The sequence below is a fragment of the Cylas formicarius genome, unplaced genomic scaffold (genome assembly GCF_029955315.1).
Source record: "Cylas formicarius isolate icCylForm1 unplaced genomic scaffold, icCylForm1.1 PGA_scaffold_4__25_contigs__length_36172078, whole genome shotgun sequence".
Taxonomy (NCBI): Eukaryota; Metazoa; Arthropoda; class Insecta; order Coleoptera; family Brentidae; genus Cylas; species Cylas formicarius.
In genome coordinates, this window is record NW_026844334.1 from 28,255,673 (window position 1) to 28,271,713 (window position 16,041).

The 16,041-nt window shown below is 37.9% G+C and overlaps 1 protein-coding gene across 7 annotated transcripts in view; it reads left to right on the forward strand.

Moving 5' to 3' along the window:
• Positions 1 to 16,041, forward strand: part of LOC132700915 (cytochrome P450 4C1-like) — a 61,260-nt gene that overhangs the window by 40,557 nt on the left and 4,662 nt on the right. Inside the window, exons 9-11 of one of the 7 annotated variants that reach the window (XM_060668505.1) lie at positions 3,337 to 4,616; positions 5,346 to 13,995; positions 14,138 to 15,982. In XM_060668505.1, coding sequence (XP_060524488.1) covers positions 3,337 to 3,494 — 158 coding nt within the window. In that variant the 3' untranslated portion in view covers positions 3,495 to 4,616; positions 5,346 to 13,995; positions 14,138 to 15,982. Of the gene's footprint in view, positions 1 to 3,336; positions 4,617 to 5,345; positions 15,983 to 16,041 lie in introns of all 7 variants that reach the window. The other 6 variants (XM_060668506.1, XM_060668503.1, XM_060668504.1 and 3 more) reach the window with 6 other exon arrangements.

Consider the following 16,041-nt stretch of genomic DNA (forward strand, 5'->3'; position numbering starts at 1 on the left):
TTGCGGTTTTGCGAAGATATTCAAGATCTTGATCTATTTAAAATGGTTTTGTGGACTGATATCCTACCATTACAGCCGCTGGAATTTAGTGGAAAAATACCTAAGCTTTGTGCAGAATGTAATCCAGTTCTGTGGCCACCAAATAGTATAGATTTGACCCCCTGAAACTTGGATAAGTTCAATAATTTCTGTTTTTTCAGAATACTAAACATTTAGACTAAAAAGTGAGAAAACCGTTAGATTCGTCTTAAAAGAATTACATCATTGAATTGACATTGAAAGCCTGACAAATAATCTACTGGAGTTCCAACTTGAAGTTGTAAATGTACATAATATAAACGAGTCACTACCGATGTTTTATATAGACATCAAACCCAAAGAAAACAACAAGCAAGTGTACAATATAGATAAACTTGGCAATAGTATTGTCAAATGCAAACACCACATGGTAAAAATTATACTGCAATGAACAAAATGTCACGTGGACATAGAAAGATGGACTACCGAAAAAGCTTCAAGTGGGTAAAAGCGCTTGAAACAAACGATTGCACTGCAAACTCGTAATGACTAAGTAAAATGGGCCAACTGTGGGAGTAATCATCTGGCAAACTACATGAGGTGGTTATTTCATAAAGAATAATAGCAAAAACTATACCCCACTCTACGAAAGAAAACAAATAAACCACAGGTAACACGGCCCATATTAATTCACCAAACACGCACCCAATCGTCGTCAGAACACTAGTTTAACGGCGAAACAACAAAAATATAAATTAGTCGTTTGGAATGCTAACGGCCTTCAGCAACATGCTCGAGAGCTTAAAATATCAATATCATATTGATTTCTAAGACACACTTCACGGACAGACCTTACCTACCTATTCCTAAGTATAAACCATGCCATACGAAACACACTGATGATAGGGCACACGGAGGAACTGCTGTTATCATACGAGCTACACTAAAATATTACGAAAGGGAAAAATTCACCAAAGATCTGCAGCGTAACCACTACTACCAATAACTATGTCTTCTTTTTACTGCTCACCTAACAAAACAAAAGACAGCACTTTGGAGAATTCTTCAACACGCCAGAGGACGTTCTCAAGCTAATTATCTACTGGTCAAGCTACTTATTGTCCATCAGACATAAACAAAATACCGAATGCAATTTTGTGTCACTAACAGTATCTATCCGAAGAAATGATAACTTTTTTTTCGCAAATCTTAAATAAAGATAGAGATCCGCCCTTGCATAAAAATAAAACTGATTGGAATGCATTCAGGGAAAAATTAGACAAACTAATCTAATTAGACCAACCACTTAAAACAGAACTTGGCATAGAACTACCAATTGAATTGTTAACGAAAAATACACAAGAAGCAGCATGGTCAGTTACTACTAGCCGCGAGACACCACAAGGGGGACTGAAATATTTCCGGCTACGGGAAAATGGCATTAAGCAAGAACTGAGGAAAACAAGGGAAAGTTAAACAAAGTGAATAAGGGAATAAAATATTACCTGAAAAATATCTCACTAACATTACTCCCTATGGAAAGCAATAAGCAGGCTTAAAAGGCCTGAGCTACACAAAAATGCATGGACACCAATGAAAGCCGAAGCTGTCTCTATAATACAATTTAAACCTTTCCCTTCAGAGTAGAAGGGCAAAATAAAATAATCAATTCACTGAATGCACCATTTCTACTAGACTTCCCCCACGAGAAGTTCACAATAAAGGAAATTAAACAAATTATTAAGAAAGAGATCAACATAAAAAAGTGCCTGGTTGTGATCTCTCGAAAAGTATTACAACAATGATTATAAAAAAGTTACAAACTGTACCCAGCTATGTACCCAGTATTTGGAAAATAGCGGAAGTCATTTTGATTCTCAAACCTGGGAAAAAGCCAGAAAACGTCTTCTCATACAGCTTACAAGCTTACTGCCACTCTTCTCCAAAGTATTTGAGAAGCTGTTTGGATTTCGCAACAACCTGGAAACAACTCCTTCAATCTTACATAACTGACAGACAGATTTATCCTTCTATATATAGCAGACCTACGAACAACAAAAACTACAAACTGTAGCAAGTTACGCTGACCACACTTGTGTTATGTCATCTCACACTGGTCTGACCATGACCTCAAGAAATCTACAAACCAATTTAATCAAATTGTCTAAAAATATGGCGAATCAAAGCCACAGAAACAAAATCCACCCACGTAACACTCACACTACGTAGAAAAATATGCCGACTAGTAACTATCAACAGCTGTCAACTTCCGCAAACAGATGATGACAAATATTTCGGCATGCACTTGGATAGACGCATGATATAGGGAAAATACATATTCACAAAGCGTAAACCACAAGGACTTAAACTAAGCCAAATGCATTGACCCGTGGGTCATAGATCTAAGCTATCCTTGGACAACAAAGGGTTATTATATAAAGCTATCCTAAAACCAATGTGGACGTAGGGCATCCAACTGTGGGCACCGCCAGTAATTCCAACATCAACATTCTTCAAAGGTCTCAAAACGAACTGTTTTGCGTGCAATAGTGGACGCACCACCATGACGTCTCGAACAGCGTAATACATCACGATATCCCGCTGTAACCCGTCAAGGATGCCATACATCTCTTCAGTGTCAAGTAATGTGAAAGAATGTCTGTGCACCCCAATGTACTAGCCAAACAGCTAAATGTGCGTATCAATAGTGAAGTGCGTCGATTGAAACGCCCAGTTAATTGGAGTTGCATAAACTATAGATTTAACACTTCAGTTATTATTTAGATTAATTTAAAAATTTAAAAATTTGAATTCATGTTCTACATAACATCATATAGGCACATAAACGGTTATTACCTATTATGCAGATTGAAGTTCTTTTACAGTTAAAAAAATTTAAATATATTCGAGCTTCTTTGATTTTGTTAATATTATTTAGCTAAAAGACAGTAAAATATGTTGACAGTTTACATTTTTTTTAAATTTGTGAACCATACCTAATATATAATATGTTATATTTAAATCACGTCACGGAATAAAGTGAAAATTTGGTTTTAATTCTGACCACGTTATATTTATTATATTTTAGTCACATGACCTTTTATAAAAGGAATAGCATGCAACACGTTGATAAATTTCCTCAGTCATTCGTTTATTTAGGATTCGCTCCGCCTGTGTCAAATGAAACTCCTGAGTACAATTATTTTCATCAAACTTGTTGCCCATAATAAACTATTAAATCACAATTTGTAAAATAGTGTATTATTAATGCTCAATGAAATCTTGTATATTAAATACCATATTATCTTTGATTTTTAGGACAAAAATTTGCAATTTTGGAGATGAAAGCAGTATTGTGCGGCATTTTGAAAAAATTCCGCCTCGTTCCGATAGACCTGCCAGAAAAATTGACACTGTTTCAGGATTTGGTACTTAGACCTCTTGGAGAAGTCAAAGTTAAATTTATTTTGCGATAAAATGTCTTAATGGAACGTAATTAAATATTGTGCTGATTTTCGTTATTTGTATAATAAATGATATCCGTATACTTGGTGGCCAAATAAGTGTAAAAAGTTCGAAAAGTACAACTGGAACCCTTAATTAATAATCCTGTTACGTTTTTAAACCAACAAAAATTGTTCAGCTTCAAATTTATTTCGTCCAAAAAACAAAGCCACAAACTAGGGGAAATGTGCCCGTGATGGACCAAGGCGATTGATGGACTACTAGCTGTATTTTCAAATGTAGCGCGAATAAGGCACTGCCGCCCTCTTATTAGGGTAATTGGAGTTCATATTCAGTTATTTACGAGCGAAGGAAATATCAGCCGTTTGTTGGAAAATAATATATTAAGTTAAATTTGGTGAGTATTGATATAACAAGGTAGTTTAGCATGATGATAGGTTACGCTTTTTTATGCTTAGTTATAATCTGTTTTAGTAACCGCTTCTTAAAGAAACTGTTATGTAGTTATCAAAGGGTGATAATTGCGCTTATGGGCCTGTATTCACTTTGATTAGTGATTAGTAGTGAGGGTAATTAGTGCAGTGGTGTAGTGCGAGTAGTATCCAATCCTTGTTTAGTGACTTTGTTAAGTAAATTCAGTTGTTAGCCGTCGACCAGCAAGTATGGACGAATATGAAGAAGCATGCTTACAATTGTTGGGAGAAGTACTGAAAAAAATATTAAATGCGGTGGTGTCCGAAGGCGAAGAACTTTTGGAAGCTGGACTTACAAGACCAAGAAAAGTATGGCTTCGCAAATGGATTAATAGAAGACCCATCCATGGCACAAGTTACCAACTCTTCAAGGAATTGGCTGCTGAAGATACGACAGAATATTACTTTGCTCTCAGTTTAACTGAGGAGTCGTTAAATATATTACTAAATCTCATTGCACCCCTTATCCAGAAATCCGATACATATATGAGATCTGCTTGGCCGGCTAAAGTGAAATTGTCCGCTATTTGATACTTATTAGCTAACCAAGTTAGTTTACGCCTCTTGCTACATCTATTCAAGGTACCAAGATCGACAACTTGTAACATCATATATGAAGTATGCGATGCTATTTACAACGCACTGAGAGATTACATAAAGGTGCGTAACATTAAAAACTTTTTTTTATTAAAGTAGGTTTATTTTCAAATTCAACATATTTGCAATAAACTTATTAGTAAATAGTATTTAGTAATTAGTAAATCTTGTGTTACTAGAGTTGCAGTTTGAGATTCACTGTTCTCAGAGCACATAGTCATTGTATTATTATTATTATTTGCCTGTAGTAGGTGGATAGATTGGTTAGCAAGAGAAATGTTATCAGTAGCATCTGGTGTAGAAGATTGTGGTAGTTTTGTGTAATGACAGCCTTGCGGTAATTGTGTGTAAGGGGAGTGTTGTGATGGTTGCGTGGAAGGAGAGTATTGCGGTGATTGTGTGTAAGGAGAGTGTTGTGGTGATTGTGTGGAAGGAGAGTGTTGTGGTGGTTGTGTGTAACGAGAGTGTCGTGGTGGTTGTGTGGAAGGAAAGTGCTGTGGTGGTTGTATGTATTACGAGGAACTGGCGATTTTCTTTGTTGTTCTTCATTTTGATTACTTCGAGATTCAGGTGCTGCATCAGTGTACTTTTTTTCAGCAGATTCATTGTGTTGGGATGTGGAAGGTTCCTCTCCATCAATTATTTCATGTTGTAAATCCAGGTTCTGTAAAACAATAAATTGAGTAATAAACTTATACTAAACCATCCCTTAAAGTCAGAAATAACATTTCCTTTTCATTGCTATCAAAAAAGGTATGCTCTGTTCATGAACTTATTTTTGTTTTATTTTAGGTGCCTAACGGAGACGAATGGAAAAGGATAGAAAAAACTTCAGAAATTTCTGGAATTTCTCACGTTGCTCAGGTGCTATAGATGGGAAACACGTCACCCACAAAGCGCCACCAAACGTTATTACTACAACTACAAAAAACTAAAACCATATATGATGAAACCATATTGTTGCGTATACCCGCGATAAACTACCCGTTTAACGTAGATACACCTCGATTCGGTTACGGTTATTCCCGGTACAAAAAAATTTAAGGATGCGAAACGACCCTTTTCGCATAACAACACTTTATTATTTTTGACGCATTCATCTCCTTGACTACACGGCCACACCGCGCTGTTGAAATTTCGCGACATGCTCCCACCCGAGACCCGTCCTAAACATTACAATAGAGTCTCGAATTAAAACATAAAGCCTTAACCTAACAAAATCAGCCATGTAACAATTAAAAACTGTTAACTATAAAAATTATTTAGGGATTTGTGTTACTCGTCCGCTTCGTGTAGTCGCACTAACTAGTGTGTCGGGTACTCTGATTTTTTTCGATCTTGGGCTATTTCTAGCTCATCGCAGCTCTTGAGGCCCGAGTTCTAGATCGAAGTATAGCCAAGCCCCTCCCACAATTTAGACGAATCTAAATACTTGAGGGAACACTCACGAGATGGCAGATCGGCGGGATTCAAAACTCCGGGAACATAACGCCAATCTTCTCATGACATTAAAAGACGAATTTCGGTCACAAGGCACAAAGGTACCCCACACTTCATTTCGACGAATCCACGAGAGGACGGTGGAGGAATCGCTCCAAAAATAACCTTTCACATTCATCTCTAGGGTTTGGACAACGGAAGCATACAGTCTTGAACCGATAACGTCTGCTAGCAGCGTGGAATTGTAATCTCTTTCAGAGGCGACACACGGCTCTTTGCTGCCAGTAAATTCACAAAGGCATCACCGTCCTGTGTGCATCTCAGAAACAAAACAGCTGCATAGGCGTTCTTACTAGCATCTCAGAAAGTGTGTAGGCTCCAATCATTAGCTTCATCGGGGATCTTCACATCCACTAGGTGTGGTAATTCTTTGGTCCATTGGCGAAAAGCACTTTCAATTTCCTGATTCGGTGTGACGTCCCATCCTATCTTTTCCTTGCAGATTTTCTGCGGTAATAACTTCGCAATAATGGTAGTCGGACAGGTGAATCCTATAGGATCAAACACCTTTTGCGTTAATGAAAGCATCTATCTCTTGGTGACAGGTTGATCTGCTGTCTTGCCTAACTCTTCCATATAGCCTTTGGAAATGGAAAAAAATCACTGCTCGTATCCCAGACTAATCCTAGCAGAGGAGTAAGTGAACACTCTGATGAGACGTCCATTTTAAAACGGTTGATGCCTGATCTGCCACCCCCCGTAAGTCGAAACAGGCTTCGGCCATAGCACTAGTAGACTCTGATAAACTTGTTTAAGGTGAAACTTTCAGACACACTCGAAACACAATTCTCCAATCCTTTGGACATGGGGCTTTATTTCCCACGCATCTTTCCAAACAACGAGATATATGTTATGGTAGCCCCTAACAAAACACCCCGATTCGACGCGGTCTGAACCTGAGTAAGATGTCCGGAATTAGCTCAATGAAGTCCACCCCCTTCTCAAGGAATTGGTTCAAAGTGTTCCTTAGTACCCCTACTTTTTGAATACCTCACTGTACTCTTCCAGAATCCCTTCAGATCTCAACTTCCTGAGCACAATATCCAGTCTCTTATGTGCAACATCGTAGTTACTTCGCAATGGCGGATGACCCTCCACCCATGGCAGTCTGATCTCATAACGGCCCTCCTTATCTACCTCTACTGTGTTGAGCAAAAAAATCTCTTGCCGCCAGAGCTAACTCAGCTTTTGATTTTTTTCTCGCTGGGCTGTGTGATACCCAAAACATCGAGTTGCCACAAGTGTGCAAGAGATGCGTTATTTACCAAAAGAGAAACGGCACTCATTGTCATACAGACTGAAGAATAGAGTGGCACTTTGCCCATTAAGGTCCAGCCCAGTATCGTCTCAATTGCCATCAACCCGCATGCTAGTGTATATTTTACCCGCCATATCTGCCCCTAACAGCAGCTCAATGGGGTCAAATTCGCCACAATCAGCAATGCGGATATTCAACCTCTCCAGTTCTTCAGTCTAGACGCCATGAAGAACAGGAGAAATATCATTACAAATCACTGGTTGAGACAAAGCTTCAAAGGTATGACTATGATTATCATGGCTGAATTTTACCTCATAACAGTCATGATTCTGATCTGAAGTGACTCCTCCGAACAAACAGGCTACTATCTTCTGCTTTCGCTGGGAAGAGTAGCTCAAAGACTGCGCAGTAGATTTCAAAATGCCACAACAAACTTTGCGCTTTGAAGCAATTCTGACTCGCGTGCTCCCCGTGGCAAAATATACACTTCGTAAACCTGTCGCGGTAGGAACATTCGACTCAACAGAGTTCAACGCACAACGTCTATCTCCAATTCTGCAACTTGAACCTTTCTAACCTTCTGTGGATCGCAAACCGAAACTCTTAGACGCGAGGGAGATCCGCTGCTCGTTCTCAATTTCGTTTTGCAAAAACTGCATAAGACAATCTAATCTTTTTTCTAATGTTTCCCGCCGAATTCTTCGGTTTACCGTATGGTGAACGTTGCCACGCGCGTATTAAGTCCGCAGGTAAGCAAGATTCAATGAGCGGATAGAGCATAGTCGCATATTTGTCAGATGTTATGCCCAGTATTTCTAATGCACGCAACTGTGTCTAGATCTTATCGGGAAGCGACGACAACTCAATTTTTTTCTGCGACACTGCGTTATCATAAACCTCGATTTGCAAGTCTTCACGGCCGAATCGCGACGTTAAAGAGTTCACAATCTTGCTATAATTATCCCCCACAGCCGGAAAACTTTCTACCAACCGTCTAGCCCTACTGCCTGCTACGGTAGCTTGTGTCAAATATTCGACTTTATCATTTAAGTCGATATCACTGTCTTCATGTACTTTCCGGAACTGGGACCAGAAGGACAGCCAGTCTTTCACATTGCCGTCAAACTTTTTAAACTCTATAATGGGTAAGGTAAATTTGCGCTTACCTCTTATACCAACTGCAACTATAACCAATCTGGAGCAATACTGTTCACACTTTACATTTAACAAAGCAAATCTTGAGTTATAGACCTCGGTTGCCTCTAATTCAGCCACTGGGTCCTCTTCATTAGCATTCTTTATCAACAAGTCAAAAATCTCCAGTCGATTGTTTGGAGCTGCTCTGTTTTTTATCGTAAAAGATCCCAGGACACCCTCACGGCCTCCACGTGACTGGCCGTCAAATTTTTCTCCAACTCGTTGGTATTTTTCGTAAACACAGTGCGAAGCACCTTTCTGTGTTTCCGTTTCTGGTTAAGAACCATCTCTGAACAAACAGAAGACTTTTATAACGTAAGAAAGTCACCACGACAAACTGTTCAAAAACACCTAACGTTTGCCAAACGGGGGCAGCACGAAGCTAAAGTTCGTCTACGACCTTTGACGGGAACTTACGCCCGCGCGTCTTCCAACTCAAATCCAACGAAAACCGCAATCCGTCCTGTCACGGTCGCCACGATATGTTGCGTATACCAGCGATAAACTACACTTTTAACGTAGATATACTTCGAATCGGTTAGGTTTATTCTCGGTACAGAAAAAATGTTTGGATACGAAACGACCCTTTTCGCATAACAAGACTTATTATTTTTGACGCATTTATCTCCTTCACTACACGACCAAACCGCGCTGTTGCCAACTTATAAACTAATCCTAACGTCGTGACATATATGGTAGGAACCAATTGACATTTAAAAAAAAATAAATTTGAGATTAACAAGGGCAAGACGAATTGTCGAAAATGCTTTTGACATTTTAGTAAGTCGATACAGAATTTTCGAAAGGATTCTACACTTTTTTCCCAACAAAGTGCACAAAATCTTAAAACACTGTTGCGTCATGCATAACTGGGCGAGAAAAACCAAAGTACCCGTACATGTCGCCACGGTTGATATACTTACTATGAGAATGCAGATAGAATTGCACAAAACATATGCAAAGATTATACAGGTTATTTTGTAGGAAAAGGTGCAATCTCGAATGATAAATTCAATTAAAATGTTAAATTGAATTAAAATGTGATTTTGTGTCGTCATGTAATACAGAAAAATAACATATTTTTTTACCTACCAAATTACTTCCTGAGTCGCTGCACTGTATATTTATAGCTTTTAAAGCGTCGTTCAATAATTTATTTGTGGTTTATATACGTCATCCGTTCCAGCTCCAGATTTTGTATTCTGTTTAACTCTTGTAAGTTTCTTATTTTAGTATAAACTTCTTTACTTCCAAATCCCAGTATGTTCATAGCTTCACTTATACGTAAAAGTGCCGCATCTCGAGCTCCCTTCATTTTGTAGCTAAAGGCTTTACAATTATGTTTTACGTACTCCTGCATAAATTTATAGGTTATATCTTCGGTCCATTTTGCCATTGTTTGCACAACAATACGAGAGTCAGACGCTAAACAGTAAACACTAAACTGCCTGTGCCTTGTCCAGACGTGTTTAGCGGTAAGCAATCTGCGAGTGAACGGGTCGAGAGGCCGCGCGGGACGTAACTACTCGCAATCCACGCGCATAAAAATAAAACACGCGACTAACTAATCACTTGCACTAATCAGTCGCTGTCCACATTTATTTTCTCCTAATCACTAATCACCTGCACTAATCACTAATCAAATACAGGCCTTATAGCAAAACAAAGAATGAAGTAGCTTGAGATTTTTCCGTGATTTTTGGGTGACCTACGATGGACCCCTTATAGATGGACCTCTTATGGATGGACCAGAACCATCGAAGAAAAGGCAACTATGGGACCGGTATGACATGCATACAACACAGCACAAGGGTAATTTGCAAGGATAAATAACAACTCTCTCCACAGCCATCGAAGAGATTACAGGTCATATAATTCATATGAAAACACGTTTTTTTGTCTAACTTCTAGAAATTTGCTGCCGATGGTATTTAACGTAGCAGAAAAATGTTTTTAATCGCGAAATAAAGATGGCAGGTTAGAAATGGATAAACACCGTCTAATATCGTGGATCAGTAGAATTGATTAATCGAAAAAATCTATAATATGGTATCGCATGAGACTTTCGTCGACACTTTAAAGAAAATATTGGAAAGAAAAAAAAGAAAGTATGCTACACTATTACTACTCAAAATATGTGATGATTAGAAAGTGTACATTATCGATGGTTTAATTGACGAGCTTTTCCAAGGATTTTTGTGTAAAATACTGTCTGAACAAAAATCTTCTGAAGCAGCAACTCACAAGTTTAAAAGTGATAAGCATGACTCCAAGTGGAGTGGACTACAAGAAACCTGCCCACATTGCCAGATATTCTTTCTTCAGGCCTGGAAACTCCCTAGAAAGCAAGAAAGCGTGATGAAAGGTCAAGCAATGTAGCTATTGCAGTAGAAAAGGCTACCTTAAGGAACAGTGTTGGCACTTAAATCCGGCTAAAGTGCGGCTGCGACAAAGGCAAGTAGCCATAAATAATAGCTACATTGTTAATGTTTATCTAAATGGTGTTTTATGCAAGGGTTAAGGGTTACATACACACCGCAGGCCAGATGAACGTGACCGACCATTCTGTAATAAATATATTACAAATAAAATTGCAACCTTCCAGTATTGTAATTAAGAGTTTTGGGAACCAAATAACTTGTCCTAAAGGAATCGAGATTGTAAATTTTAAATTTAAAAATTTCTCTATGAAATCACAATTACTTCTTTGGATGATATTAACCATAAAAATAAAATAATTACTGTCCAGGGTGATAAAATCAAAAATAAACAACTTTATCCAGTAGTACTGAATGGATGGAGCATATGATGTATTGGAGGGTTACTTTATCTACCACACTGTTTTGAATAAACTTTATTGACATAAGGGCAAGATTTTGGATAGAGCTGTTGAAATACAAGGCTGTGAGGTCTCTTAAATGAAAAGAGATTAAAATTAACCTTGATGTCTCATAAAAAATAAAATAACGGCCGTATCCAACTTTCCTACAACCAAAAATTTACATGAGTTGACAAAGTTCTTATGGTTAACGAAAATTGATTAAAAACCATGCACTTATTAAAAACAATCTGTCACGCAGTAATGGAATTCTGTGGAAACAAGTTTCTTTATTGACATTATTGAGACTGAATTGCATACATACATCAGTAGTACGGGCATCGCTAGCATTTTACCTCAAGAACATGGGGATTCATTTAAAGCTGTTATGTTTTATAGTCGCATGACTAACTGAGGGTGAAAAAATTACCACTCATATGAATTAGAAACTCTAGCTATAGTCGAGTCAATAAACGTATTTACAGCAATAATAACACATTAAATCTGTGACTTCAAATGAAAGGGCCACTTGAAATTGGTACTGGCAATACTACGAAACCTCTCGACATAGCCAAGGATTATAGAATTATAGAATATGGAAGTTTAATCCAATATTGGATTGAAAGTTGACGAGAATATTGCTTTAAACATCTCCAGATGTTCCACAGCAGTAGGTATTATTGAAAAGTTGGAAACGTTGTATAGAAAGAAAAGTTAAAGATCTATCGACATGCTGGAACAACAATTTTTTGCCTACAAATATGATGAAACGAAAATTTGCAGTTGAAAATTATTTGCTAATAGATGGACTGGCGCAAGAATTGAAAACAAGTAGAGAAGATATTATTAAAGACCTTGCCTGTCTGTAGTTGATGTTCACAAGTTTAAGGAATCCACTGAAGCAAGAGGAAATATCTATAATGTAGTATGGAGTTACGTGTTCTATGAATTATAATAACTAGTTGTTTGGACTATGAGAGTACTGTCCAAGTCATACTCTGTGGTTGGTTGTTACCAATAAATAAACTGGGGTAGGCAATTACTTTTGATAGCTTAGTATGCCTAAGAAGCACTGGTGAGTGTTCTTTTAATTTGTATTAATACACTTTGTGAATTAAGATGTTGACTTTTACTTAGGACTAGAAAATCTTGAATATTACATGGTGTCAGGTTTTGATTTTTCAGAAGGCCAAAACGAAAAGTAGAAAACCATAATATCCAAGTTGATGCCCATTGCTCACCCAAATTAGACCATTGTGCAAAAGGAGGGACAAAACATTGATAGTCTTTTAACAGAACTCTGTAAAGCAGTTAAAATGAAATATAAATATCTAGAAGATATCGAACGATCAAAAATAGTCCATCATCCGGAAACAAGACGGAAGAAAAACTTAAGATGAAGATCCACGAACTCGAAACACTAGCTGAAGGTCATAGCTCTAATGCAAGTACAGAGTCCAGCCACAGCAGTGATAGATTTTTTGTCGAAGAAGTGAAAATTGTAAAACTGTAGTTGCTAAGGATGATAATACCACATGGAATGAAAAGGTGGAAATCGACAACAAAAAGGTAATTTTTAAATTAACCATTGCTGTAGAGGTGAGCGTAAAACCGCGTGTTCTAAATTGTTCTGCTCCTAATAAAAGTGCAAAAATCTTGTTCAAAAGGTCAGTTGCCTTTATTAAGCCCCCGAGCATGTATACAGTTAAATTTAATACAAAGAGTTGCTAATAGACTTTGCCAAAATGGCAAGATGTTGAGTTCAAAATGATGAAGTTGATTTTATTTTTATCTTAAACATAATGGAGACTTCAGTCAACGTGACAACAGGGCGTTGCACGCCAAACCGGGCTAGTCTACACTTTTGCTAGACGAGTAACAATTTTTTAGGGTCACGAGACGTTCACGACACTGGTCGCGGCGAAATTTTTAGTCCATTTATAATTAAATAGCCCCAATAGAGAACGTGTTTTTTGGTTCTGTGTGGAATTTTGAAGCAATTAAGAAAATTGAAATTAGTTTTCCCAAACTGATGGAGGATAACTATTTCGAGTGGTCGGCAAGAGTGAAGACTACTTTCATCCAGAAGGGAAATCTGTCGATTCTGGTTTTTGTGCAGAACCGTGAAGAAGTAATTATCGTAAAATATCACAAGTAGGTATTGAATTGTGAAACCCAAACCCTCGCCTTAATTGTTCTCATTGGTCTCTCGCTATGCTAAAATATGAAGGCACAGTAACGGATTTTTTGAAGAAAAATATATGAAGAGAGATGATTCCCATGTAGCTGGTAAGGTCCCGAGCAGAGAAATTGTTCCAGGCAGCTTCATGCACCAAGAGAGCCGGTAGAAAGCTCATCTGTTTCACATGCGGCAAACCAGGTCACAAGGCATGGAAGGGAGACAAGTTCAAAGAAATGTTGAAAAGTACTGAACTATCGTCAATGGAGAAAAACGAAAAGAAAGCATCAGTTTTAACAAACACTGGGGATGTACCTGTGCTTTGTGTTCACAATACTTCTATTCCAATGTACTGTTAGCCGGTGTACTCTACGCCCCCTCGCTGAAGGACAACATCACTTCTATGGGCGACCTGAAAAGAAGAACTGTGAAAAATGATGGGAAGTCAATTGTCACTGGTGAAATTAAACTCATCTTAATCACTGTTCACGTTGGTACACTGTGCTCAATAACAGAAAATGTTGAGGGTACTCTTAGCCCTCAGTTACTATCGTGGGGTATTTCGACACCTTATAACCTATATTTTGTGCTACAGCTTCTATGTTTTTCTAATTTTATTTTTTTGGTTTCAGGTATTCTCACAGCTTGTCTAAAGCAGCAAAAACGTGCAAAAAAAGTTTATTTTTTTTAACGTGTTTTCGAAATATTGACCTTTCGGGTGCCAAAACACCCCACGATATTACTTAAAGGTGTTTTGTTTTTTTTTGGTGGACTTACAAAAATGAAAAGATTTTTTACCCAAAAACAGCTTCATCAACTTCGTGAGAATTTTTATGATGATGTGGATGACTTAGAAATTGAAAATGAACAGATTAGTGACTTAAGTGATGCTCAAAGTCAGCACAGTGACCGCAACACTGGTTCCGAGTTCGAGGTCTCCTCAGATGATGACGAGGTTTTGTCAGCTGGTGAGAGCGATAATAACGACCTGGAGGAAGTTGGTGCTAACGAATACTTGTATGGAAAAAATCGGTACAAATGGTCCAAAAATCCTCCGGCTCCCTCAAGGACAAGAATGGACAATTTAGTATTACATTTACCAGGGCTCAAAGGTCCAGCAGCTGCCACACCGCCTCAATCGCCATATCCATCTTGGTCACTTTTTTTTACTGAAGATATTTTAGCTGAGATCCTGGAACACACTAACGCCAAAATAACAGAACTTAGCGTAAGATATGGTCCTACCGCTTCCTATCTAGGGCATATCGATGAAATAGAGCTCAAAGCATTTCTTGGCATAACGATTCTTTGCATTGTTTATAAATCCAATCATAAAGACTGTAGAGGTATGTTTGCAACACACAGCACAGGGAGAGATATATTTCGAGCCGCTATGTCTAAAGAACGATTTTTATTTTTTCGGAAACAAGGAGACAAAGAATTGAATTGATTGATAAATTGGTGATAAACTGGCTGCAATATCAAAAATTTATGAAATTTTTAATTCAAATTGTAAATCAAATTATGTTTGTAGAGAGTTTGCTGTTATAGACGAGATGTTAGTTGGCTTCCGGAGAAGATGTTCTTTCCGGCAATATATCAAGAGCAAACCCAAAAAATATGGGATCAAGATAATGTGCTTGTGCGATGCTAAGACGCGCTATATGATTAATTCCTTTGTTTACACAGGAAAAACACAAGATCAGAATCCCAAGAAACTCTCAGTTTCTACCTAACAGAAATCTCACAGGAGATAATTGGTTTAGTCCAATAGAACTGGTGGAAGAACTGCGAAACAATGAAATTACATATGTCGATACCCTCAGGAAAAATAAAAGAGAGGTTCCCCAGAATTTCTACCCAGTCGAAATCGTGCTGAAATGTAGTCAATATTTGGGTTTACCCGTAACAACACTATAGTGTCCTAGGTTCCAAAAAAAATAGGAGCGCGGTGCTTATTTCTTCCATGCATCACACCTCACAAATTGATGAAAATCAAAAGCCAGAAATTATAAATTTCTATAACTCCACCAAAGGTGGAGTTGATGCTCTAGATCAAAAATGCGCTGCATATTCATGTCAACGATGCAGTAGAAGATGGCCAATGACTATTTTTGGAGCAATGTTGGATATTTCTAGAGTCAACAGCCATACTTTATTACTGGCAGCAATGCGTGAAAACTTTGGAATAACTCGCAGCAATTTTTCCATCGAATTAGGAAAACAGCTTATACAAGACCAAGCAAGAAGACGACTTGAAACTCCCGAGCTTTCTCAAAATCTAAAAGGAATTATACAAACCTTACTGGGAGTTCCGCCCAATCAAGATCCCGCTCCATGCGCCGTAAGAAATTATGGAAGGTGTTATCTATGTCCACGTCGCAAAGATCGCAAAATCAAGATGACGTGTAAAATCTGCGACGTATTTGTAAGGAACATTCTGAAGTTATTGTATGCTGCCAGAAATGCCAGTAAAGGTAAGGATCGGTTTGCAAAAATAAAATAATCATCCTGTATATATATTGCAAAAATTAAA